The 27894-nt window shown below is 47.4% G+C and overlaps 2 protein-coding genes across 8 annotated transcripts in view; both read right to left on the reverse strand.

Moving 5' to 3' along the window:
- LOC119458271 (glucoside xylosyltransferase 1) overlaps positions 1–27894 on the reverse strand; it is a 364373-nt gene that overhangs the window by 294743 nt on the left and 41736 nt on the right. The window contains exon 5 of one of the 7 annotated variants that reach the window (XM_049670970.1): positions 12929–13242. The exons of the other annotated variants lie outside the window; for them this stretch is intronic. Within the exon in view, the coding sequence (XP_049526927.1) occupies positions 12929–13242 (314 nt within the window). The remainder of the gene's footprint in view (positions 1–12928; positions 13243–27894) is intronic. 7 annotated transcript variants of the gene reach the window in all.
- LOC119459014 (glucoside xylosyltransferase 1-like) overlaps positions 1–27894 on the reverse strand; it is a 276245-nt gene that overhangs the window by 35768 nt on the left and 212583 nt on the right. The gene's annotated exons all lie outside the window — the stretch shown is intronic.

Below are 27894 nucleotides of genomic sequence, written 5' to 3' on the forward strand. Positions count from 1 at the left end.
GGTAGGCTGGAGCGCACCAAATGTCTGTCTTCCTTGGGGCGTTGCCATGGCCGACGGGCGGTTGGGATGGCTGCACGGCGGCGGCGTCTGGCGACGGAATTGCGGCGGCTCCTGACGGGGGCGCGGAGGGGGAGTGTGATGCCGAGCGGCAGCGGCGTAGCTCAGCGCTTCTGGCTGAGGCTGCAGTGGTTCAGGGCCTCCTAACGACTGCTTGATCTCCTCGCGTAGCAGGTGGGTAATTGAAGACGTTTGAGGCTGTGATAAAAGGACCCACTTCTGAAGATCCTCCCGCACGACCACTGTGGTGGTCGAGCCCAGTCGTCGGTGCCCAGAGATTGAATTTCGGCGTAGTTTCTTGTAAGTGTGTGGCGGTTCAATTGCGTCTTCCGCATGTGGAGTGCATTCTCGATGCTGCTGGCCTCACGTAGCAATTCTTCGACAGTCTCGGTGGTTTCCGTATCATTCCGGCGAAAAGTTCTTGCTTCACACCACGCATGAGTAGGAAAGCTTTATTATCCTCGGACACTTCTGGGCATGGTGGAAAAGACGGTGAATTTCTTTCGTAAAGATGACAAAGTTCTCGTTAGGTAGCTGCATGCGGGCTTCCAGTAGAGCTTCGGCCCTTTCTTTTCTGACAACGCTCGTGAAGGTCATAAGGAAATTATTGCGAACCAGATTCCACGTTGTAAGAGTGGACTCCCGGTTGTCGAACCAAGTCCTCATGGCATCCTTCAAGGAGAAGTATACATGACGCAACTTATTTGCAGTGGTACAGTTGTTGAAGACTGAGATCCTTTCGAAAGTCTTGAGCCATGTTTTCGGCTCCTACGATGAAGCGTCACGGAAGGTAGCCGGCTCCCTGGGTTGCTTCAGTGCGATGGCTGCAGGGGATGCTGCATACGTCATCGTGACAGTTGACTTTCTCACGATCTTTTCTGTCGGCTCAGGCAGAAGTCCGTTCTCCGGCGGCAATTGTTGTAGCCTGGGGCTAGCTCGCTGGTCCGTGGTGACGTGGTTGATGCCCTGGCGGTTCTGGCTTGGATCGCGGCCGGTTCATGAATGCAGAAGCACCTCCACCAAATGTCCCGTTGTAGTGATGGTCCATGAACGCAGTACCAAAACTGTGAACAACGAAACCAACTCTTTATTAGGCGAACTTGTGCCCCTAAAGGCAATTGGCATTCAAAGCAGAATAGTAGCGGCGAACACAGTCGGCGATCTTCGAAAATCTTCTCTGCGGGTTCAGCGCGTCGGCTTTTATACACCACTCAGTGGAATCGCTTGTTCTCGAGTGGCTCCAGAAAGCAGTACCCAATTCACGTCGTGCATGCAATTAGATTGCAAAAGCTTTGGTGACAACAGCCAACGGATAGAACTATCGATAACATTCTAGAAACTTTCGATACATGCAGGTGCGTCCAGCGTCGAGCGAAAGCGTTTAATATTTGTTAACCGGTTATAAGTGGTGACCGAAGAAAGAAAAGGACGTATGCGTTTCAATATTGCAGAATGACTTGAGTAAGCGCTGCTTTAAGAGTCGTTTTTCTATCGGTAATAAAGCCGTGTGGAGCACCTTGTCGCAGCAAGATATTCCCGATAAAATATTTGCTACTTCTGCCGCACTGCCTTTGGGCTGGGCTTTCGTTTCGGCGTAGAGGGTAAGGTAGTTGCGTCCATGACGACCATCCCATTCGATGTCACCAGGCCGCTACCTGTTGCCGCAGTGCCGACCGTACACCGGCCCAGCCCAGGGCCTGTCCGTAAGCCCATATGCGCAAAACTAAAAGCAGCAACCGATGGAGGTGCTGCACGTCTAAATACCGAAGATCCTCCGCCGACGACGCTTCAAGGTCTATCTCGACGACTTAGCAACGACACGTCGCCATCCCGACGAAGCCCCGAAGCCAGAAATACGCCGACAAAAGAAGACCTGACGACGTGACGTACGAGACGTACGAGCCACAGATCAACGCGACGCAGCCGTGATCCAACGCCAAGACCTAAATTCAAAGCAAAACGAAGAACTACCGACTTTGACGTGTTTAACGATGGCCAAACGTCATGGCCTTCGACACAGGCACCGACTACTCTGTCGTCATTCGAGAGTTTACCGTCAAGCTCAGGAAAGTAACGACTGCTTGGGAAGGCCCCCAAATCCGGACAGCTGGATGACACGTGATAACACTGATATGAATTTGCACGGCAAAAATTACCGTTCACGACAGCCCCTAACCCACACCTCCACCAGATGTCACGTTGTAGTGACAGTGAAGAACGCAGTAGAAGAACTGTAAATCACGAAGCAAACTTTTTATTGGCCGAACCTGTGCCCACAAAAGCAAGTGACATTCGAAGTACAACGCTAGTGGCGTGCACAGTCGGCGATCATCGAAATCTGCAGATGAAGCGCATCGGCCATTTATACATGACTCGTTGGAGGTTGCAGCCTAATCTGGTGACCGCGTGCCTTCCAGAAAGTACTAGAAAATTCACCTTTCACGTACAGTCAGATTACAAAAGCTTTGGTGACAACAGCCAAAGGATATAACTATCGACAACATTCGCGAAACTTCCTATACACGCCAATATGCACCGAGCGATAGCGTTTAACATTCGTTAGCCGGTGAAAAGCGGTCACCGGAGAAAGATAAAGAAGTACACGCGTCATTATATTGCATGCTTTAATTGCTCGTAAAGCGTGTGCAGTGTTCGCTTGATTACGGCTGTTCTATGTTCGGAGCACTTTAGGGGCCCGGGCTGTCGGCGTCTAATGAATGAATGAATGAAATAAACTTTATCGAAAGGTCCTGAGAGTCTTACAGGATCGTCGACCCCTATGAAGTGGGTTTCTCCCCCGACGGGACCGGGAGCCGAGGCGGCGGCGGCGTCCTGGACTCGCTGGACTGCCCAGAGTTGACGAGCGAGTTGGTCGCTCCTGATGGCTTGATCGAAGTTATTCTTTTCTTCCTCAAAGTCGGGGTGAGCTCGCGAGCACGGCCAGAGAAGGCGGAAGACGTTTAAAGGTGAATAACAGCTATCGCAGTAAGATCTGTCGTAAAGCTCAGGTAGGTAGTGGTGAAGTCTGTTTTGTGTAGGGTATGTATCTGTAACATGCGCAGAGTGACCGCTTGAGTCCGATTGAGGCTGCGGTGTAGAAGTCGGTAGTGTTTAGTGATTTCGTGGTATATGGAGGGGGCGTCGCGATTCGTGGGTGGGTCGATCAGGGGAGCGGTAAGGGCTCACGCTGCCCCGTGCGCAACCTCATTGAGATTGAGCAGTCCTTCCACTTTCTATCTTAGAAGGGCTGGAAATCAGTAGACGATGTGACGGTTAATAGGATTACTTGTGAGGATTGAGCTTGGGTGCAGACCGTACACCTTTGAAAGGCCCTGACCGCTGTAATCGAGTCGCTCTAGACGTGGGTGAGGTTGTGTTCCGCGAGGGCCAGAGCGATCGTGACCTGTTCTGCCGTCTTCCGATCTCCGGGCGGTGGTGGATGCCGAATTGGCGGCGTCGCCACAGCCGTTTACCACCGTCGTAACGAAATCCTTGTTCCCGGTGTACGCCGCCGCATATACGAAGGCGGAGCAGTCCGGAGTCCTATGGGCTTGTGAGAGAAGACACTTTCCCCTGGCCGTCATCTTTCCTTGTTTTCTGGATGTACCTTTCTGGGGCTAAGTATGATCGTGATCTTGTTGCCAAGGTCCCTAGGGATGTCCACGTGGTCCTGCTTCATAAGGGTCGGGTCGTGGCCCAATTTGGCCAAGATATCCTGGCGGGCCAGTGTGCCTGATAGTCTGACGAGCTTGCACTGTGCCTCTGCGATTTCATCGATGGTGTTGTGAATGCCGAGCGCAGCGAGCTTGTGCCAAGGGACTGTTTAGTGACTTTACACAGTTGTGCGTTCAGCTTCACTTTTTCTGTTCTAGTGCAACTGAGCATGGCTGCCACGTACGCAAAGGGAGAGGTGACGAAGCTTGGACGAGTTTTGTTAGATTGTGTTCCCTTAAGCCCATGTGTCCGTTGGCTATTCGTCGGATCAAACCCAATGCGTTTTTCGTTCGGCCAACCAGTTTTTGTACCGTGATGGTGTTGCTGTGTTTTATTGCGATAGCAATTATATGGACACTCAAAAGCAGATTTCTGCCGTCGGCGTCGCCGTCGCCGTCGGCGTCGCCGTCGCCGTCGCCGTGAGGTTCCGTATGACGTCAATGGAGATGAAATCGTGGCCGCGCGCCGCCGAACGCTGTATGTGCGAGTGAAAGGGCGCGAGGGACGCGCTCTTTCACGGGGAGTGAACGCACGGCGGAGAACAAACGCGCGTTCTGCGCCGTGCTTCCTTAAGGGCTGCAGAAGTAGGCGTCTCTTTCCTCCTTTACAATCACCATATATGTAGAGCAAACGCGCCTTCTTCCGATGCGCGAGAGGCCGTGGGGGAGGGGGGGGAAGGGGGAGGGAAGGGAGGCGACGTTTAGCTGCGGCACCAAGTGCCTATTTATATCAGAGGCTCCGGCAACAGTCACCAACGCCGCACGCATTTTGAGCGAACGCGGGCAAAATGCCGACGGCGTCGACAACAGTTCGGCGCGTTGCCGGTGCTGCTGCATGTCCAAGTTTATACAGCTGATAAAGCTAATATCATTACTCCGTATATCTCTCTACAAATTTGCTATCGCAATTTATGCTTCACCTTTCAGGTGAAACTGCGACAACTTTTTTCTTTGATCGTTAGTCGCAGGATTCGGATGTGGCTGACGTTCGGAATGGCGGTGCCCGTGCTGGTTTGGACCGTGATGTCCTGATTGAAGTCGTTGTTAGTGGAGTAAGGTCTCCTACCCTTATGAACAGGGCGTCGCATGAGGAGCTCCGACTTGGCCGGCGAGCATCCGAGGCCAGCGAGGACCAGATACTCCTCCACCACGAAGACAGCTTCCTGTACTCTGTCCTGAATTATGCCCGGTCAGTGTTGTCAGGTCCGACGAGGTGGCGTAGCCAAAGCTAGAGAAGTGGTAGCCCAAATGTAGCCAAACAGAAAAAAGTGCAACATATTTCGTAGCCAAATATAGCCATTTTATTGCGATAGCAATTATATGGACACTCAAAAGCAGATTTCTGCCGTCGGCGTCGCGGTCGCCGTCGCCGTGAGGTTCCGTATGACGTCAATGGAGATAAAATTGTCGCCGCGCGCCGAACGCTGTATGTGCGAGTGAAAGGGCGCGAGGGACGCGCGCTTTCACGGGAAGTGAGCGCACGGCGGAGAATAGACGCGCGTTCTGCGCTGTGCTCCCTTAAGGGCTGCAGAAGTAGGCGTCTCTTTCCTCCTTTACAATCACCACATATGTACAGCAAACGTGCCTTCTTCCGACGCGCGAAATGCCGTGGGGGAGGGGAGGGGAGAGGGAGGGAAGGGAGGCGACGTTTAGCTGCGGCACCAAGTGCCTATCTATATCAGAGGCTCCGACAACAGTCACCAACGCCGCACGCATCTTGAGCGAACGCGGGCAAAACGCCGACGGCGTCGACAACAGTTCTGCGTGTTGCCGGTGCTGCTGCATGTCCAAGTTTATACAGCTGATAAAGCTGCTATCATTACTCCGTATAGCTCTCTTCAAATTTGCTATCGCAATTGATGCTTCGCCTTTCAGGTGAAACTACGACAACTTTTTTATTTGCAATTTTATTTGTGTATACATTTTCACAGTCGACTACAGCAAACCTTTTTTTGCACAACCCGTCGTAACAAAATGTCCGTGCCGCCGGGACGGTCGGCATTTTACATCAACAACAGCGACATCATGCTTCACAAGAACACTTTTTGATTGGGCTCGGAAGCTCTCAAGTTCCAGCGAATCACCGCAGAAGGTGAAATCACTGCTTTTATTTTATGATAGATAGTACTAAGTTATTATTTTTGGTTATTTACAGTAACATTAACTACAAACTCTGCTTTATAGCTGTCATGAATGCAAAATAATGTTTAGCATCATCAATCTCTCCCGTCATCTGTGCCTACGGCGTAGAAGTTCAGCTGTCCAGCGATCTGCGACGGCGACGTGCTCACGGCTTCTTTTTTGAAGAGGTAAAACAAGTCTTTCGCGCTACGATATCTCGCGGTATTTGTCGCATTGTTCTATCTTGTTTTCTCTTTTTTGTTTTATTGCGATAGCAATTATATGGACACTCAAAAGCAGATTTCTGCCGTCGGCGTCGCCGTCGCCGTCGCCGTCGCCGTGAGGTTCCGTATGACGTCAATAGAGATGAAATCGTGGCCGCGCGCCGCCGAACGCTGTATGTGCGAGTGAAAGGGCGCGAGGGACGCGCTCTTTCACGGGGAGTGAACGCACGGCGGAGAACAAACGCGCGTTCTGCGCCGTGCTTCCTTAAGGGCTGCAGAAGTAGGCGTCTCTTTCCTGCTTTACAATCACCATATATGTAGAGCAAACGCGCCTTCTTCCGATGCGCGAGAGGCCGTGGGGGAGGGGGGGAAGGAGGAGGGAAGGGAGGCGACGTTTAGCTGCGGCACCAAGTGCCTATTTATATCAGAGGCTCCGGCAACAGTCACCAACGCCGCACGCATTTTGAGCGAACGCGGGCAAAATGCCGACGGCGTCGACAACAGTTCGGCGCGTTGCCGGTGCTGCTGCATGTCCAAGTTTATACAGCTGATAAAGCTAATATCATTACTCCGTATATCTCTCTACAAATTTGCTATCGCAATTGATGCTTCACCTTTCAGGTGAAACTGCGACAACTTTTTTTTTTCGTCCAATTAGCTTGTGCCTGATTAGCTGGGACACACACTACCTATATAGTGTCACTTTACATCAACTTGGCCGGCATGTTAGGTCTCTCGCACGCCATGAACATGCGTTAAAAAAAGGGACAGGCAACAGATAGGCCACTCACTGTCTGAATCGGTGTAAGCGGCGCTTTAAAACGTTACTGCGCAAACCGGCACACTAATGTAAGAAGCACGCAGTCGTTTTCGGTGACGAGCACGTCCCGAACTACCTCGCTCGAAAGGGTAAAAGCCGCGATGGCGCACAAAGAGCAATGGTAAACAACAAATTGATAACAGTGTTAATGCTGTGAAAACGGGTTACTGGCAAAAAGCAAACCATGGTGATGGCTAATAAAGTTTTAGAATAGGGGCCCCAAAGAGAAATTTGCGGGTGTTAGCGTTGGGGCATGCAGGAATGAAGAGTTTTGGAATAGGCATTTTGCGTTTGCCGATTGCGTGTTGCGTTTGCAGCGTCACTATGGCGTCAAAGAAAAGCTGTTATAAATATTAAAATAAAATATACCATTTCATGATAAGAAAATTAATTTAGACTTTCGTATTTCCGCCTTTAATTACAATTTAGAACGTATTCCATTAGCAGCGTGAACCTTGTAGCGCTTTACCAACCAACTTTACGCACCTTCACCCAGCCAAGTCAATCCGTGATAGGCCTACGAGCCATGAAATGGACAATTGAATTCGGAATCAGTGGCGTATAATGAATCAATCTTCATTACACATGCCAGTTGAGAGAAAGCGATAACCGCAATCACTTCTTCTAGCGTACGAACTTTACGCATTACCACGAATCGAGCCCAGTTTTGTGTTAGGTTAGAGCCGTCGCTTCAATGGGCGCCGCCATGATAATTGACGAAAGCTTTTGGGGCAGCTTTTGGGGATCCAACTAAATCGCTGAAATAGTGTGCCCGACGCTAAACCTAAACACAGTTTCCGTCTTGCGCATGCGCAGTGGCTTCGACGCTATTTCTTTGGGCCCAATACGTTAGAGGCCCCTATTCTAAAGCTCTAATAATTGCTGGGGTTTTACGTGCCAAAACCACGATATGATTGGGAGGCATGACGCAGTGGGGGACTCCGGATTAATTTTGGCCACCTCGGATTCTTTAACGTACACCTAAGTACACGGGTGTTCCTGCATTTCGCCTTGATCGAAATGCGGCCGCCGTGGCCGAGCATCAAACCCGCGTCCTCAAGACAGCAGCACGACACCTCACAAGCTAACACGGTGGGTGAAGTTCATGTGACGGGGTGCACTGATGTCATCGTGACAAACATGTTTCGATATTAGCAGAATGAGTTTCTGCATCCGTGACGTTACGGACAAAACATCTAGAAGTAAGATCACCAGAACCCACCTTTGGCTCGGGGTCTTGCTCCCATTCTATTTTATACGTTCTCGCATATTTGGCCCATTTCCCCATGTTTGGATTCTCCTCTTTGAGGAGGATCCGATCTTACGTCCAGCCTATCGAAATTAATCTCGAATCTAAGCACAAAGAAAAATTCATCTAGTTGGAAAAGGAAAATGGCAGTAAGGCTTCGCACCAGAAACGTGGATTAGGTCGAAAGCTGTGCCCGGCGCGATACTTCATCCGGAAAACATGGTCATGAACAACACACTGGAGCGTGTCATCCACCCGTGCTTCCCGTCTTTCATGTCGGCGCCACGATCGCCCGACGGCCCCGAACCTATGTTATTGCTCTCCCTTCCTAAGCATAGCCACGTTAGTAAGTACAGTGTGTTGTGAAAAACCCACTACTCCCAGGTTCATCCCGATGCCCGGGGATCATGTGCCTAACGGTCAAGCAGGGTGTAAGTTTAAGTGCATCAAAGATCAAAGCCACCGGCTCAGACAACGTCGCAGAGAGGGAAGGAAAGGCGGGTGGGGGGGGGGGGGGTCATTTCGCGCACGCACATACGCTCAGCCACGTGGCCGGCTCAGCCAGCTAAAACACAGCCTTCGAGATTTGCTTCTACTCGATCAGAGCCACCTCTGGAGCATGGATTAGGGTGCGACTTATAGCCCAAACACAGCCAAGTCGCAGATTTTCAGTAGCCCAAATATAGCCACATAGCCAACTCGTCCAAGTCGACGCCACAAAAGTTTTCCCGTAGCCCAATTTGGCTATATATAGCCAAACCTGGCAACACTGTGCCCGGCATGCCTTTAGTGGCCCACAGGGTTATATCGTCAGCATAATAGGTGTGTTCGATGCCGTGAATCTGATTGAATCTGTCGGCCAACCCGCCATAGCCAAGTTGAATAGCATGGGAGAGATGACTGAACCCTGCGGGGTGCCTCTGTCGTCAAGTGTGAGCTCGTCCGAAGCCAGGTCGGACAGGCTCAGACAGGCTCCTCAGGTGGCTGTCCTGTCGTGAAGAAACGATTTTACGTAAGCGTGGAACTTGCATCCGAGGTCGAGTGGGGATATCGTGTCGGCGATGAACTTGTGGGACAAGTTATCGAAGAACTTTTCTAGGTCCAGTCCCAGGATGGCCTTGGCGTTCCTGATCTGGTCATCGATTATTTGGTGCTTAATGAGTGCAATGGCATCCTACGTGGAGAGTCTCGGTTTTAACCCAATGAGGGTGTGTGGCAGGGCGCCGGCGTCTTCCAGGTATCTGGAGATCCTGTTGTGCACGACGTGTTCCATCGCTTTGCCGAGGCAGAAGGTAAGCGAGATAGGCCGGAAGTTCTCGATTCCGCCCGGCTTGTTATGCTTGGAGATTACGACCGCCATGGCAGCTTTCCAATCCTGCGGCACTACGCCCGTGTCCCAGACTTCGTTGAAGAGGTCCGTCAGAAACCGTATCGAGCTGTCGTCCAGGTTTCGGAGCGACTTGTTCGTGATGCCATCTGGCCCGGGGGCGGACCTTCCGTTCAGGTTGTAAAGAACGGATCTCACCTCCTCGACCATGATGGGTTCGTCCAGGTGGGGATTTTCCGTGCCCGTCTACAGGGTTGCGGCCGTCCATGCCCGATTGCCAGACAGCAGCGGCATGTATTTGCGTGCCAAGTTATCCATGATTTCCTTCTCCGTGGAACTCTCGAGTTCTTTCTTGATGATCTTGTCCGATTCTTTGGACCTACCGTTTTTGGTTTGAGCTTTATTGAGGAGGTTCTTGGAGAGGTTCCACGTCTTTGTCGAGGTCATGGTGCCGTCCGCCTTCGCGCAGACTTCGTCCCATTGTTGGTTGGATAGAACAGCGCAGTGTTGTTCTATGTTCTTGTTAAGGTCGAAGGTTTTCTTCCTGAGGCGCCTGTTGAGTCTCTGCGTTTTCCATCCCCCCAGCAGGGCCGCTTTCGCTTCGATAAGGTGTGCCAATCTGGCGTCCATGTCTTCCGTAGGTTGGTCCGTTTCGACCTCCTTCGAGGCACTTTGCACATCCTCCTTCAGCTCCCGCGCCTATTGTTCGAGCAAGCCAGGTGTTCGGTTCGCGCTTCGCGTTTCTGTCTGAATGCGTCCCAATCGGTGTACCTCCACTTTCGCGGGGGGTGCTTCAAGACCTCCAAGACGGGAAACGTGACTTCGACAATGTAGTGGTCGCTGCCAAGATCGTCGCCGGTGCTCAGCCGGGTTGCCCCTTCGGCGTTCAATAGGAAGGCTAGGTCCGGAGTGGTATCTCTCGAGACCTAGTTGCCTGTTCTGGTGGTGTGGACAGCGGATGTAATCAGGGCAAGCCGCAACTTGTCCGTGTTCTAGGCCAAATTTCGACCTTTGGCGCTGGTGGCGCCGTAGCCCCACCCTTTGCGGGGGGCATTAAAGCTACCGGCAATGACTAGGGGGTTAAGTCCGGTTTTGTCCCTGGCCTTCCTCAGAATTTTTCGGAAGTTTGATTCTTGTGCCTCGGGCTACTGTAGAGATTCAGGACGAATACGCTCTTCACTTTCTTTCTCTTGGGTGCACTTCTATTAGTAAGTGTTCGCACCTGTTCGTTGGTTTGCTCCTGTCGATGTCTACCCACGCTAGCTTGTTATTAACGAGAGTGACGAGACCGCTGCATCCCTTTACGGGGTGTACCGTCACTGCCTCGTAGCCCGATAATGTAGGGGATTCTGTGTTGGTTTCCTGTACGAGAATGACGTCCGGCTTGTCCGGAGAGTGTTTAATGTGTTGCTGCAGCACCGCTTTTTTGTTCCGATATCCGCGAGAATTCCATTGCCAAATAACAAGTTTGTCTTGCCTGACGTGCTTTTGTGTAGGCCTGTTGGCCCGGGGGCAGTCGTTAGTGCCCTCCATCTTAAATCCTTGTTGCGGCCGCGTTGGTGACGGGACTGGTAAGTAGGCTGCTGCCTGCGGGGTGTCTCCTGATGTTAGGGGGGTTCATGGGTGATGTCGGGTGTGTGTTGATGACCCTTTCGGGTGACTCCGGTGCAGTGGTCTTTTCTAAAGCGTCGATACTGCGAGCGGAGGTTTCATAGAGTTGACTAGTCTATTGTGACCTTTCTTGATTGATTCCGCATCGAATCCCATCGGCGACATGGCGCTGAGAAATTGATATAGCTTATTCTCGAAGATTTTAGGAAACGGGTCATTGTCGCCCGACTTTTTCTTGCGTTTCTTGGCTCCGGTCGTCTTTGGGGTAACCGGGGTCTCGTTCTCTGAAGCTCCCTCGGCTGCCGGGTGTGTCGGGATGGGTGTGTTATTCGTCATGCTGATGTCGGCATCGTGGTCCGCCTCTTTGAATTTGTTAACTTGTTGTTCGAGCGCTTTCTTTTCATTCTCTATTCTAGTGATGGTATGCCTAAGCTGGGCGTTTTCGTTTTCGAGTATCTGCAGCCTTTTAAGGATTTCGTCTAGCGCTTGAGCCTCTGGCCGCGCGTCTAATGTGTCATTTGTCATGTCATGCTCAGAAAACACAAGCGCAAAACTGGGCGCGAACATACCAATACCAGTGCAGAACCAGGTAAAATTAAACTAACTAGATTCAGAATGATATAAAATACCGGAATACTCACGAAATAATGGAATTATTGAACAGAAATACCTTAAAATCGCTTCTAACACGCCCGGCTGAGAGCGGCGCAGCGCAAGAGAGGGCGCCACCAGCGCACAAGTGGAAGAATTCCACTCGCCGCGCCGTTGCTCCAGCGTCCAATCAGCGCGCTACATCTTGTAGGAGAGGAGGAGCGCGCCTAGAAAAGCCGTTCCGGCACTCCGGGACGCTCTTTCTCTCCATGGACGCCGAGCAGCAAGCACGTTTGGAGCGACAGCGGGCGCTCGCCCGTGAAAGACTGCACCGACGCATCGCTGAACAAGCGGTGCGCTCCCGAGAAGCTGAAGTTGGGGCCGTATCGTGAAACATTCCACTTCGGCGAAATTTCTTTTTTCGCTTTCAGGCGCGCGCTGATTGGCTGGTTGAGTAAATTTAATGACGTTGGGCTCAACCAGCCAATCAGCTCAATCAATTTAGCTGAAACAGTGAATCATCGCGCGCCTGAAGGCGAAAAAGAAATTCGCCGAAGTGGAACGTTTCAGAATACGGCCCTTGCTCGCCAGCGCACGCAAGCTAATCCCAACATCGTGAAAAGAATAGCTAAACGCAAGTTAAACACAAGGGAAACACGGGCGAATCACAGCTCCGCACTTCCCCAGCTTTCACGCTAAGTGGAACTGCATTACCGCCGAGCTTACCATTGCGTTTGAAACGTTGCGAGGCAAATCAAAAATTTATTGTGATTGTTTTTTAATTATACATGTTTGTTTCGTGCCTGAAACTTGTCACTGTCTATCACTAGTGTACCGGAATTTCTTGCGCCGTTTTAGCCTCAGAATAATAACTTGTAAAAGGGAGTTACCCCATACGTGTCCTTTGTTTCTTTGGCCTTTGGTCACTTTAACCGAGGTATATTACCTACGTACATTAAGACTTTTATTTTGAAGCAAGACGCGCATATTGGATTACCCAATGTGTGTTAGTCAAGAGAGGGGTAACCAAATGACCTCTTGTTAAGCTTTCGGTGCAGGGAGTCGCGTTTTGAGAACCAGCACCACCACTACCACCACCAACAGCACCCAAGTACCCAGACATTCCATTTTGGAACGCCCTGTGGATATGGTGAATCCCGAGACCAATATGGAAAATCCAAGTGTGTCGGGGCTCATCATTGACGATGTACTTACCTTCTGCATGGCCTGGTGGAGCGTGACAAATGCCGGCTCGAGTTTTTCCGAAATCATCTTGCGCGACGCATGCACCACTGCCACTGGGCCGTCAGTGCACAGGGCGTCGCCTTGGCAGTGCTCTCCGCGGAAGTTCCAGCGGCACGTGAAGGTGAATATCCCTTGCGGGTATCGAGTGAACAGGATGTTCAGCAAGTCCTGGTCCGCAAACGGAATGCGGCCCTCGAACTCCCGCTTGAGCTCCAGCAGACGGCGCTCGATTCCGAAGGCACGCATGCGTGTTAGGTTCATCATCAGCAACCCAGCATTTAACGCTGCACCATTGAACAGGAAAGAAAGAGGAATATGAGGAACCTTGTCGTAAGAAAATGATACACATAGACGCATTGCACATGGTCATCGTGCTTCCTACTTTCCCTATTCAAATGCACGTAAAACGCAGGAATGCTTTCCTGAGACGACGGTCGGACTCATTTCGATGCAGTTTGTTACATTTGAGAGAAAACCTAATTCTAGTGCCTCTAACGAAGAGAACTTTGATTTCGAACTGGTTTTTACAAAAGTTGTCTGAAATCGGTAGGTCAAAAGCGAATGGAAGCACGAAGTTTACAATTCGTAACCCCCCCCCCCCCCCCCCAAAAAAAAGGGAAATCGCAATTCGGTAAAGTGACCCTTGGTATTGCCGATGACCTTCTCACAATTTTATTGTTGTATCTCAAAGCGTAGTACAATATACATCAATTAGTCCGGTATAGATCTTTTGTTAAGTGCAGTTTATATATAGAGCCGCGATATGTCTTTTTGTTGCCTAAGTTAGGCAATTGTAACCTTTATAGCTCTTCTTGTAATTTTGCCATTTACAAGGATACCTGTAAAACAACCGCCAGATACATTAATAATCGGCCTTCTCACAGTTACCAGATTGTAACTTCCACATGTAAATGCAACCCACCACGTCAGCTTAGTACCTATCCCGTTGCTCTGATGAGCTCCACTTCGCGGGTTCAATCGCGGCCGCGGCCACCGCATTTAGATGGGGGCGAGAATGCAGAAGAACGCAAGCGTATTTAGACCAAGGTTGCACTTTAAACTACTCCAGGGGGTCAATTTAGCCCCGATTCTGTTGTCGTCACACTATCGTCTTCATATAGTTGTCATGCTGTTAAGTGCGGAGCACATTAGGGGCCCGAGGTGTCGGCGTCTAATGTGTCGTGTCGTCACGTTCAGTAAACACAAGCGCAATACAGGGCCAAACATGCCAATACCAGCGCAAAACCAGGCAGAATTAAACGAAATAGATTTAGAATAACATAAAATACAGGAATTAATCGAATTATTCGAATTAATTATCAGAAATTTGGTTAAAATCGCTTCCAACACGCCCGGCTGATGCCGGCGCAGCGCAAGAAAGGGCACCATCACCCCACAAGTGGAAGGATTCCGCTCACCGCGTCGCCACTCCAGTGTCCAATCAGCGGCGCGACATCTGGCAGGAGACGAAAGGCGCGCCTAGAAAAGCCGTTCGCGCGCTCAGGAGCACTGTTTGCCGCCATGGACGCCGAGCAGCAAGCGCGCTTGAAGCGACAGTGGGCGCTCGCGCTTTGAAGCGACAGCGCCGATGAAGGGCTCATCAAGCGGTGCGCGCCCGAGAAGCTGAAGTTGCTCGCCAGCGCAGGCAAGCTAATCCCAACATCGTGAAGGCCCAAACGCCGTTGCTCGCCAGCGTCACAAGCTGCCCGCCAGTCGACAGCGTCGCCACGAGATAAACACAGGATAAAACAAGATAAACCACAAAGGAAACCATCAGCCAATAGCTGCTCCGAACTTGCCCAGCTTTCCCAGGTTCAGTGGAACTGCATTACCGCTGAGTTTACCACTGCATTAGCGCCATTTTTTTTGTTTTTTTCTGTTGTGTAGCGCGCACACCCGTACCGCTGAGTAGAGCGAAGAGAAGAGACGCCAAGCAGGTAGCGGTGTGCGAGAGGGCGCGCGGGAAACGCTGCGCATATAAAGCCCCTATATTATAAAAGTAGCGCCATTCTTAGATCTTGCCGCCACCGCGCTCACCCCGGCGCTTTCCTCCTCGCCCTCTCTTAGTCGCCTCCTGTCGCCCCAGCCTCCTCCGCTCCCCCATTGGCCAATCCGTGTCACGTGGAAGTTCGCGTCGCACTTTTGTATATTTTTTTTCTTTCCAGCGTGCTCCGACTGCCATTCTCGAGCTTCGTGACGAAAGTGCTGTACGCACAAACGGATCAAACGTGTTAGGGACAAGAACTTCGTTGTAATGGCATGCTGCTGCGCCTTAAGTTGCCGCAACCGACAAGGCGAGGGCAAAAGGCTTTTTTTGTTTACCATCCGGCGTGCGCAAACGCTTGTTGCACACTTGATATTTGCGCCGTCTCGCATCGTCGCATTGCTACTTCCAAAACGGCATTATTAAGACCAGTTACTGACTGACGAAGCAAAATCGCGCCTCAAAAACGTCTCCGCAGGGCGCGATCGAAGTTTTCCTCGGATTTCCTCTGGTAGCGCGTTAGCTGTCGTCTGCCACGGCAGACCCGACGCAGGCGGCGCCACTGTCGATATCGCGCCTCGAGCGCGATAGTGGAACGGAGGAGGAGGGAAGTGGATGGCGCTACTTTTACAAATATAGGGGCTTTATGCGCATAGACTCACTGGAAAAATATTCAGAGTACCGCAAGGGTACGCGGCACGCCGCCAACATTGGGTGTCGGCGGCCATATCCCTTCCAGACCGCCGACGCGCTGTAGCGGTACCAGCTAGCGTGCATTGAGTAGCGTTGAGTTAACTGACGGATTTCCCCCTAGATTTCGCGTTCTGTTTCGCGAAACTGGTATATATTTCTGTTTTTCTTCCAAGTGAATGTCACATGTGACACCGAGATATCGACGGTAATGACCGTACAGCGCGGTAAGCGACGGAACGTATAAAAACAGTTGCACCCTTTGGGCATATTTTTGCCAAAGAACAATAATCGTCATCTGACTTGCGTGACTTTCCTTTCTTTAACGCTGTGCGCCCGGCACTTCTCGGTCACGAACGACAAGAGCGTTATCAGCGTGACACAGCGTTCTCGACAGGAAAGTAGCAAGTGCAGAGTTTTCAAGATAGGAAACGCAAGCAAGAGAGATGACGATTATTCTTGTGTGACAAAAATGCACCCCAAAGGGTGCAACTGTTTTTAGAGTGTATAAAATGTGCGGGGATGGTTCCGATGCTCGCGAACCGATGCTCACGTGTCGCTTTATGGACTTCGTCTTGCGTCAAGTGCTATGTGCAGAGCTGCTGAAAACATATACTTCTATGCGCCCAGTGAATTCGCTTGAAACTTCTTTTAGATGAAAACTGGGTCTTTAGGTTGTGTTTGCGCTAAAAACAGCTTGACAGCCGATGGCATGTGCTGTGGGTGTTCAGGCTGCCTTCGTAGTGCTCGTTCGCGTCCTTTCGAAGTACAAAAGCAAGCAAATGTAAACAGCTTACTGCTGCGCTGGTTTATCTGTATAATCGGAGCGAAGTGTAAGCAGTAATTTTATTGTAGATTCATAAAGTTGCCTGTCACGTACCAGTGAAAACACAGTGGCCGCTGCAAGCAAACTTCGCGTCTTGCGGCTATTGGCGTGTTGCGAATGCGTGCTTGTAATGTTCTCATCGATTTGTCAAATAATCTCTCTGAAGGTAACATTCTAAACGACTGGTTAACAGCTTTTAATTCACGCGAAACTCAAGCAGGTATCCGCATACGGCTATAAAGAATGTGTACGAATGTTTTTTTGTACCTTTGATAATGTCAACCTTTAGTGCACTTATTTCCAATCTGTTACTGTGTTCTGGAGCATTGTGTTGACATTGCCAGTACTAAACAGTGGTGCGGTTTCCTAATTTTATTTTCGATCATGCTTTTTTATTGTATACCCTTTATGTGAATCGGATCATTAAATTTTCGAAAAAAAAGTTGCGAAGACACGGTAAAAACTAGGTTTCTGAAACGGAATTGTAACATTGAGCACTTCTATTTTTTAAATGATGCTCTTATCACAGCACTCACGGCATAGAAAGATGTACGAGGCTGTTTATTATAGAGGTGCTGTACCTGTTGACATAATCATGCTGTAGCAGGTTTGCAATAAATTACTTTTGCAGCCTCCCTGTATAAGGGGCACCATACCATTTGTCCCTGAATCGCTTCATGCTGTCAGCAAAATTCGCATTTTCAGAACAGCATGCAGTCACAAAGTAAGATGTGGAGGCAAGCAACATATTTATTTCACAACAGTAATATACGCCACTGAAGAAACAGTCTTTATTAACACCAAGTTTTCACACAACAGCAGGCATTCGACAGTGAAACATCTAGCCCGACGGCTGTGTTTAACATTACAACTGCAGAGTTAATTGTGGACAAACAAAGGAAGCCTCATCCTAGAGTCAATGTTTCTGCAAAGGGACTTGGCCTTCGTCAAGGTCCCGACAAAGACACGTGCTCTTGTCGAAATGTTTGCTCTGGGTTGAGGCTTCCATTATTTATCCATTGTTATGCAAGTCTCCATCTTTTGTTACCCTTTTCTTGCATGAACTGCAGAGTTATGCTTTTGAGAAACACTGGCACAATGGGAGTCTAGAAGCTCTATTGACACACCTATACACTAATTAAAGAACACCCCATTAAGATTTTGTACCATGAATGTCACCCATGTTTCAGTGATCATGCACACTAACATTGGACATGTGAAAAGAAACCTTTATAGATTTTGCACTCTGCCATATAACAAGTAGGTACTGAATAACCTGGAGGTACACCCTACAGGTTATTACTTATTATACAGTACTGAAATAAATTGCTAGGAAAAGCTACTGTAGCAGGTCAAATACTAATGTCTGAAAATGAGATTTTAAAATATCACAAAGAGCAAGATATAGTGATCATGGACACGCACAATAACAAACACTTGACATGTTAAAACCTTATACATTTTGCACTCTGCCATGTCACAAGCAGGCACTTAATAACTTGGAGGTACACCTCCTGGTTATTACTTGTACAAAACAGAAATGAACTTGCAGGAGACTGTGACTAGGACAAATACATGTAACTTAGTCTATAAGTGGGATTTAAAAATATGACAGAGTGAGCTGTAATAATTATGGACTTGCACAATAACTGCAAACGTGTTATGAAAATGAATTTATGCAGTTCAAACTCTGCCATGTCATTTGCAGGGATTAAAGAGTTAGCACACCCTCCAGGTTATATGTATTTCAACAGTCAAAAATAAAATTGCCAGGAAAGTACTATGACTAGTACAAATAGACATACTATTCAATAGAAATTTAAGCTATGACAGAATAAGAGATAGTCAATTGCACACAACTGTAATTTGTAACAAGCGTCCTGTTTACCGTTTAACGACTGACACAGAAATTAAATAAATAGGCAGTAATAAACAATATTAAAATAGTAATAAAAGCTCAATAAATCAGCAAAATATGGTGATACTGCCTTTTTCACTTGCTAGGAATGAGATGTACATTGCTCTGGGTAAGCAGCATCATAGTTAATACACGAAACTATATTCCACTTAAAATTTTGTCACATTCTACTCTAGGAAAGGAAAGTCCACTACCGAGTTCGCACTTCGCTTCTGAAAACTTAAGCTACATTCACATTTATTTCACAGTAAGCTCTAGCTGATAAACTACACTGATACCACAGTATTCGTTATGACCAGAGGTTCTCAAGAGCAAGCAATTATATAAATCCTCTAAAAATAAACTTTTTGCAATAGCAGAAAGACCTACAGGGACACTAAAGAGAAACGCTAACTGAACTTTACTAATAAAGTAATCTGCCCAAACTCTTTGGTGACTGATTGGTAATAGGTTGATTATTAAAGAGGAAAATGGAGGTTTAAGTTCCGTCTTTTTGTTTCTACACCGAAACATCATTGTGGCGTAACGGATTTCGAAGGATTATCTTAAATTGGTTTGTTATGACAGTAAATGTCATTTAAGCTTCCCAAGTTCAGAGCTTGGCTCGTTTAGAACACAACGTAGTCCATCTTTACAAATGAACTGTTAACTAGGACCTAGTAGATGCCGTCAAAAGCCGCGATGACACAGCGAGCGAACATGGGTAACTGCAAGGCATTTTTGCTGGCTTACCAAGCCACTTCTCGTGGCAAGTGGCATTTGTTAAGGTATACGGCTAATTAACTCTTTCTAAAAATAGTTTCTTTTTAGTGTCCTTCTTAGTCATCTTATTTTACATTACTGACAGCCGCACGCATACCCACACTTTTCGATGCGCACTTTGGTCGTTGTGGTGCTTTCTTCTGCATTTCTTCATTATTTTTACGAAGCTAAAGCGTAGTCTGCACAACAGAAACTGCTGCACAACCTTACTGGCAACGTCATGGCACGTAGGAAGTGCTGAAAATGCAGGCTCAATTGCTGCAATCATATCACCAACGTGTTTAGCGGAAGTTTTCCTGCTACAAGTGAAGTTTCATTTTTTCGTAGCAGGTTTCTGCACATTCTAAAAGGGACATGAGTGTGTGTGTACAAGGACACACCACTCATGGTGTGCACAAGGACGATTGTTGGCTACATAGTTTTTGAACTGCAAAAGCAAGCCAGCCCGAGTGGTGTCAGTTTCGACCAATGTGGTATTGCAATGGTCACAGAGTCCATGCTTCTTCCTGACACTTTGAGCAATGTACCCTGCCACGTACTTCAGTGATTCTCTGGTCAAGTACTCCAGTGATTCTCTGCTCCTCTGGTACAAGATTCTCTGTCATAATGGGCATCTGCACGGGCTATAGTTCTGCGCTTAAGTAAGGTCTCGAGAACAGAAAATCCGTCAAATGAACAGAGTCATCAGTATTATAGCTTCCATGCTTGCGTGGTTTAAAGAACTGTGCAAGCACTATAAGTCCTAATTATCTGGCTCTAGGGACAGGCGATTTTACTCGTATAGCACTGAAAAGATTTTCCAGGGCATCCTGGGAGAAGCGAACTTAGCAGCAGGAACTTTTAAGCCATTGGATCTAACATACAGTTTGCGAAGACTTAGTGCCGTAGTTTATGATCATGCCAGTCTGCACAGGTTTCCATGATTCATTAGGCCCTGCTTTGGTCAAAAATTGAAGCTTCCTGAACATTTCAATAAAATCTCCAAAAATGCCTCCGTCTCCTTGCCTTCTGAGGGCATAAATCACTCAGTGCCAGAGTCGGTGTCTTTGACGTCATCAGGGAAAACCACCTAAACACTTTGTCCAAAAACCAAGCAGTTGTCAAGGCTTTGTCTTCTATCTTCTTCTCCTCTACCAGAAGCCTTAGAGCAGCTGGAACACTGTGATTGAACAAAGCACAAGCTGTGCTTAACGTTCATTTTGTCATAATGACTGGGTTTTTATGCTTAAGCTTTAAACGCGGGGCAAGCTTGAGGCTGTGCTTTCATCGATTTTGCACAGCTGCTGTACATACTCTAGGCTGACCTGAAAGAAAATATACAGCATTTCATGGTCACACTTTATCTTTTATGTAGCTATGTTGGTACACGATGTGACCCTGTGATGGCAAGACATCTCAAGAGAAACGGCACGCAAACATTGAATCCTAATTTGGAATTTACAGTTCCAAAGTAAGGTGAGGAAACTCTCTCGCTGCTAATATTTACTATCATATATCTGCAAGCTATTGGTGATTTACCACTCCAACCAGCAAAAATAAAGTGATACTCATTAGCCTGGTGAATGAATGAGTTCGTCATTGTCAGCCTCTTGAACCTGTTCAGAATATTAAGGCCAATAGGTCAGAGGGGACTGCATCATGAGAAGACAATCTAAATAACAGAAATTGCATTTGGCGGCCACTCCTGATGCATGGCTGGCAGCTTACCATTGTTTCTTAAAAAAGGACACTATCGTACAGTAATAACTTATGGGGCATAAACTTGGAACAAAGAAGCTTGAGGAAAAAACTAGGCATTGTGCAGCAAAGGCTGAAAGAAAATAATAGAGGTAACATTTAGAGACTCGAACTTTTAACTAGTGACAACAGCCCTTAAGGTATATCACGACCTTCAAAACGACCATTTATGAAAAATATTGGTTCGAAGCTACTATTATAAGCTCTCTGGTTATTCTAGAATATTTAGCAAACAAAATTAAGTTTCCACCTTAAGCTGTCGAAAAGTAATGAGTGTTTTTCCAACCCCTCCTGCTCGCATCTCAAACTTAATTTATTTCAAAACATGAGTAATTCCATCAAATATATTGTTCCCTTTGAATATTATGCAATGTTAATTCGTTTAGTAGTTATTATAAAATCTTTTAGAAGTATTCTGGGACACTTGTGTTTTCAAATAAGTAAACACTTTCACTAGAGGGATTTTAACACCTAGACATATGCTTACGTTCGAACCCATTTTTCTCAAATCGTTTTTATTATTTTATAGTTACACAAGCAGTGATAACTTTTCTGTAATAAATATTTTTTGCATGAAGTTTTACATGCTGTTTCTGTGTACATTAGGCTGTGCAATGAAGCAGAATAACCAAATGAGTGGCGACTTTTCATACTATGGCAATTGTTTCGGAAAACAATGTGCTACAAGTTACATTTTTCAGCCTTTTGATCATGCACTTTTGCTCCAAATATGGCTATCATGGTGGTGTGTTGCACTTACTAACCCCATTAGGTTCCTGCCAAGTGGCATTTGTTTCGTGCCTACCATTTCAAAGTTGTGACGGTTGGCGCAACACTCATATTTCAAGAAATTTTAAATAGAATAAAAAATATTTTTTATAGTTTTAATAATGTAATCAGCTGAAAGGTTCCAACTACATAGACTTTACAAGACAAAATGTAACGGCAGCCTTGTGACAAAAATTGTATTTTTTTCTCGAAGGTGGTGATGTAGCTTAACAAAATGGATGGCAATCTTTACCCTATCTACACAAAGTCACTTTGGCACATATTCAAGAGTACACCAGCTGTTTCAGCAGTGACCAATTACATGCTTGAACACGTTGGTCACTCAACAAGGTGTTCTACGGGCACCGAACATGAAAATCGTCGTGTACAGTCAGTGACAAAGATTTATACAAATAATACTGAGATTAAGAAGAAAGTCATAATGCGTAGAATAGATAATGGTTCGCCTATTAGTATAACTAAAATGGTGGCAAGAAAAGGGAAGCGCAGTTTTAGGACGGTAGAGATAGGTGGTTTGATGAAATTAGGAATTTGCAGGATAACATGGAGTCAGCTGTTGCAAGACAAGAGCAAGAGGAGGTTGCTGGCAGAGGCGTGCAGTGGATGTAACAGGCTGTTGATTTGCAGAGACTGAAGTATGAGAATTGTGAACAATAAACAAAAAACAGAATACAGGGGCTAGTTTCAGCAACTACAAGGAATGCAATTGCTTCCAGAATGCCATACATCATTGGTGGCAACTTATTGTTCACCACCGTTGCCTCATCTAGAACTATCTTATGCTGTCTCACCAGATGACCACGCAAGTTTTTCAGAAGGTGGGGTTTATCCGCGAGGATGTGCAGGCTGCGATCTCCTTTACAGGGGTGGGGCATGTGGTTGTGGGTGCCCATACCTTGTGGCTATGATATTGCACAACCTTTCATATGGCCTGGTTTTCACTCCCCATGTCGAAAGTAACAGTCTACAGACAGACCATATATTAATCGCACTGCAAACAAGAACGTTTTTCTATCTGGTATGCCTCATCTATGATGTGGGCTTTATCGTTTTGTTCCTCCAAAGCCGATGTAAACAAAAAACAGGTGTACATGAGCAATGTAAATCCAAATTGGTTCTTCAACCTAGAGAAAATGTTTCCCGCAATTTCGAGTTGATCATCAACCAGTCTAGCCGAAGTGCACAATTCGCATGGACAGCGAAATTTCGCAAACATGGTCACCGCACGGCACTAATCTCTACATGTGTCTGTTCTTGCAAGCACTGAGCACTACTGAACATTGGTAAACATGTGAGAGATTTAACTGCCACCTGTAGCTAAAATGGCAGTAAAATGAAGACAGCACATACGAGTGTTCACTTTAACAGTGTACTGCACTTTACATCAGGCAATACTCATTATCACTTTGCTTGGTCACGGTTCAATACAATACAGTTCAGAGGATTTCACTCTACAATTGATGTTTGCAAATATGCTGCGAATTAGTGCTTAACTACACGGTACCTGTATCTGCTGTAGAGCATTCCGTTGGTGAGTTTCCAGTCGCAGAAGAGCTGTCAGCCCCTCCTAGGCTCTCAGATGCTCCCTGGATACCGTGAGTTTCCTCTGGGCCCTCAGGTGCTCCTTGGCTCCCTGTTCCTTGGTCACCTGAACATACCAGGTAATCAGCTGCCGGCTGGTGGCAACCTGCTTGATAAGACGTTTGCTTGCCATCACTCAATGTTTACACACAATGCATTTTTACTCACGCTGCAAGCTTATTGCTAGTGTATTTCTTTTCTGTGTAGCGCTACTGATGCCTCGGTTATGCACTTGTCACCACTTTTTCAAATCAATATGCCTTCACTGTGAGGCAGAGACAAATTTCTCGTCTTTGTTCCTTCAAAAAATGCACACAGAATAAAGAATAAGCATACATGGCCGGTTTCAAACAGAGAGAGACAGAAGGAAAGGCAGGGAGGTTAACGAGACTTTGTCCAGTTTGCTACCCTACATGTGGGGAAGGGAATAGGGAAGTGAAAGAATACACGAGTCTTGATGGCACTTTGACATGCACTAAGCCAGATGCAATGTATCTAAGTTTGGCAGTCAAACTCTGTCACTTTCAGATGCTGTAAAAGAGCTTGAGTGGCTTTCTGGGCGAGGCCAGGCATCAATACAAATTCAATGCTTGAACTGCATTCTTCAATCTAGAAAAGCGTTCATGCTATCTCTTACTGATAGATCGACCCATCTAGCCAATGTAACATGATTCACATGACAGCAAAATTTTGCAAACATGGTCACCACACGGCACTACGCTTTACCTATGTCTGTTCTTGCAAGCCCTGTGCAATACTGAATTTGAGGCCTCTGCGCGTGATTGCACAGCCTGGCAAAGACTGGACAATTTTCTCAGGCATGAACAATACAGCGACAATGCCGTAAGAGTTCGCCACAGTGCTCGTCTAATCCTTTACTTACTGTCCTGTCTGTTTTGATCATGCTGTAGGTAAACAAGCGATAGCTTTATTCACCACTTGTAGCAAGAGTGTCAGCAAAGTGAAGGCCACATACAAGAGTGTTCCCTTTAATTGATCGCATTTACATTCGGCAATGCTTATTACTGATCACAATTCAATAAATGCAATCCAGAGGATTTCACACTAGAATTTATGTTTTCAAATCTACTGTGAATTTGCGTAACCGCATAATACACACAGTACCTGCTGTAGTGCATTCCATTGCTGGATTTCCAATCACAGCAGAACTTTCAGTCCCTCTTAGGAAGTCAGCTAGGTGTTCCCTGGGTACCTGGAGTGTCTTCTGGGACCTCTGGTGCTCCTTGGCTCCCTGTTGGTTGAGGTGCCTCAACTGCATCTCCCAGGATATCAGTTGTTGGCTGGCGGCAGTCTGAGTGCGAGACTGTGCTTGCTTGCAGCGAGTATTGGAGTCTAGGAAATGGTGACTTTCAAAGATTTTTCTGCGGCCAATGTGCAAAAATGCTTGGTATTGCCTTCCACTTCAACTTATTTTTACCATCGACTCTTGGTTTCTCAAGATCATCAGGGATGAAATGGTCCTATAGTTTGTCCATGGAGAAAACAAAGAAAAATAGGAATGTTAATAAACCCACCCTGTGACAGTGCTTAAAATATCTAAAGTGTAAGTAGTCGCAAAAAACTGTCAGGAAATCTATAGAAGACATTTTGAAGCAACATTTTCTGTATAGACCAGGTGCTTGTTTAAAACACGTTATTCATGGGAACCATCTCCTTTTACTCTGTAGCTATTGACGGGTTTGAGTAAGAGGGCTACAAGATGTGAATAAAATAAATGTGAATAATAAATAAATAAGATGTGAAATAAAATAAATTCATGTGAATGAAATAAATAAATAAATAAATAAATGTGAATAAATCCTAAGTGTGCAGCTAAGCCAATCGCCCAATAGCGCAGACGACTGTACTGACACGAGCATTGTTTATCGCCTTCCATTGACCGTTTCTCACTGTGGCAAGGCTATCGCTCAGCGCACTACAACGCAGCGGTTTTTTTATTAGAAAACGTACACACGCTAACGTCGCGTAAAAAGGAAATCAGTATTTTATGTGCAATCTAAGCCGTATTTCCGCTACGAATATTTGGCAGATATTGTCGTACCTGCCCTGAAGTTATCTAATGGATAAACACTCATTAATCCACTAAATGCTTTAACAACTTCGCTCCCCCTCTGAGCACAACACGCTCACTTGAAATGTATGTTTGTTGTTTCCAACGAGCCGCGCGAATCAAGCACTGCAGCTTACTTGACATGTAGGTACGTTTTCTTCAAACGCGGGGCGCAAACTGAACGAAACAGTGGAGAGCTTGCTAGAAAGTTCGTATAACGATGTTTTCAACAGCACTAAGTAGAGGAGCTTACTTGAAACATAGGTACTGGGCGATATTGAATAGAGCGAAACAAAGCGAGCCGCGCGAACCGAACAGTTTACTGGAAACAATAGCGCAAAGCAGAGCGGGCCGCGCGAACCGGAGGGCTTACTTGAAAGATAGGTACTGGGCGATTTTCCATAGCACGAAACCGAACAGTTTAAAGGAAACAAAGCGCGAAGCAGAGCGGACCCGCGCGAACCGAAGAGCTTACTTGAGAGATAGGTACTGGGCGATTTTCAATAGCGCGAAACAAAGCGAGCCGTGCGAACCGAACAGTTTACTGGAAACTAGCGCAAAGCAAAGCGGGCCGCGCGAACCGAAGAGCTTACTTGAAGATAGGTACTGGGCGATTTTCAATAGCGTGAAACAAAGCGAGCCACGTGAACAGAACAGCTCACTCAAAACCACGTGTGCTAGCTACATAGTGTTCAATAGCCGCACGCAGAGCGATGAGCGTGAACCGGACCGGTAAAGTTTAGCGGTCACACGCAAGTACAGTCGCTTGAAAGCAATAACTGTCCAGCAAACTAGTTATTCAAGAAACTACCTCGCACAAGCGGGTGTTCTTCGAGGGCGCGAAGTTTTTGCGGCCAATTCTGTGGAGCCACTCAGAACGTCGTTCACCGTCGTCCTTCCCGCACGGAATACATAAAAATGCCTTCCCATGCCTTCCGGACTCCGTTCGGTTGCTACACCCGAAGGCAAAGCAACCAGGCATGATGATGGGTTATTTATGACGCCTGTGTTCGCAAGCGCAACGCAAGCGTTGAACGAAACGACCAAGGGCTCTCCGTGCGCGGTGCGTACGCTACGGGTTCGACGTGCCAACTGAAAGGGCTTGGAAGGGATATGGCGGCAAAAGGTCACGTGACGCGAGCACCCCAATCACCGGTGGCCGCGGCAGGCGGCGGCGCGCGGAAAACAAATGCGATACTCTAAAATTTTTCCAGTTACTCTAGCTGCGCATGCTTGTGAAGCAAGGAGCGACCGAACCAATAGCAGCCAGTGAGCGGGCGAGTGGGGGTGCGTGCGCATCGGCGACAAACCCTGTCCCCTTGGACGGCCTCGCGTTTGACCTTGGCTGCGACTAAGCAAAGAAATGCTTCGCAGTAAAAAAATTTAAATTGCAAACATAATTTCGCGTGCACTTCCTATCGAGCGAGCTTCGCTTCAAGCCTGAGTCAAAATCACACGCCCAAATGACCGTACACAATATGCACTGCCTACAACGTCACCGACTATGATAACGCGTGACTTCCAAGTCATCCACTAGAGAACCCGAAATACCACAAATCAAAGTGCGCCGCACCGTAGAAAGAAGGAGGAGAAAGAAAAAGCGAGGCGGCGCTCGTGGCGTATAGAGGACACGATCTTTTTTGTGGTACCACCACCGTCGTGATACCGTCGTAGTCGTTCCATCGCCGTCGCTCAAGCTTTGTCATCCCTGTCGTCATGCCAGTGTCGTCATCTCATTGACCTCATGTCGTCCCGCTGTCATTGTTACACCGTCGTCACCATTCAAACGTCGTCATCTTATTGTCGTCATGCCGTCGTCATCATACTGCCTTTGTCGCTTATCGGCGTCATAATTTCGTCATTCCATCCTCATCACTGCGTCGGCGTCACATGGTCGGCGTCATGCCACCACGCTGATGGGCGACCTTGAGAAATAAGTGGCACAGCAAAGTAGCAGGTTACCGGAGCATCCCGCATATAGCCGACGCAGGTGAAGTGTCACATTGTTACTGCAGATGTACAGAAATCGCAACTACAGATGTAAAATGAAAGACATTGAGGAATACCGTGTCCATAGAAAACGGTATTTCCGATCACAAGGCGATCATCTTATCCTGCCCCGACTCGGCAACACAAATAACAACTGCCCACACATGTAAAAGATTATGCGCGCGCTGACGATCCTGCCATGTTCAGCTCCCCAGAGTCAAACTTGCCGGATTTCAATGAAATGACAGACGCGAACGAACTGTGTCATGTGTTGAAGACATCGTTTCCTTTTGCGAAGCTAATTTTATTCCGCGAAGAAAAAAAAAACGTATCAACAGAGAATACGCATAGGTAACTCGAGAAATAATACAGACGAAAAGAAAGATAAAATGCCAGCGGAATAAAGGAACGAACGGCGACACCCATAACCTTATTATTACTTTGCACCATAAAATCGCAAAAGCGAAGTCGTGTTTCCATAACATTACTCTACCTTTGATCACGGCGCAAAGCCCTCAGAAATGCTGGCGATACTTGGCTGATAAACGCGAAGCCATTTCACAAATAAAACTTCAGATTTCATTATTTC

The sequence above is a fragment of the Dermacentor silvarum genome, chromosome 7 (assembly GCF_013339745.2).
Source record: "Dermacentor silvarum isolate Dsil-2018 chromosome 7, BIME_Dsil_1.4, whole genome shotgun sequence".
Classification (NCBI taxonomy): Eukaryota; Metazoa; Arthropoda; class Arachnida; order Ixodida; family Ixodidae; genus Dermacentor; species Dermacentor silvarum.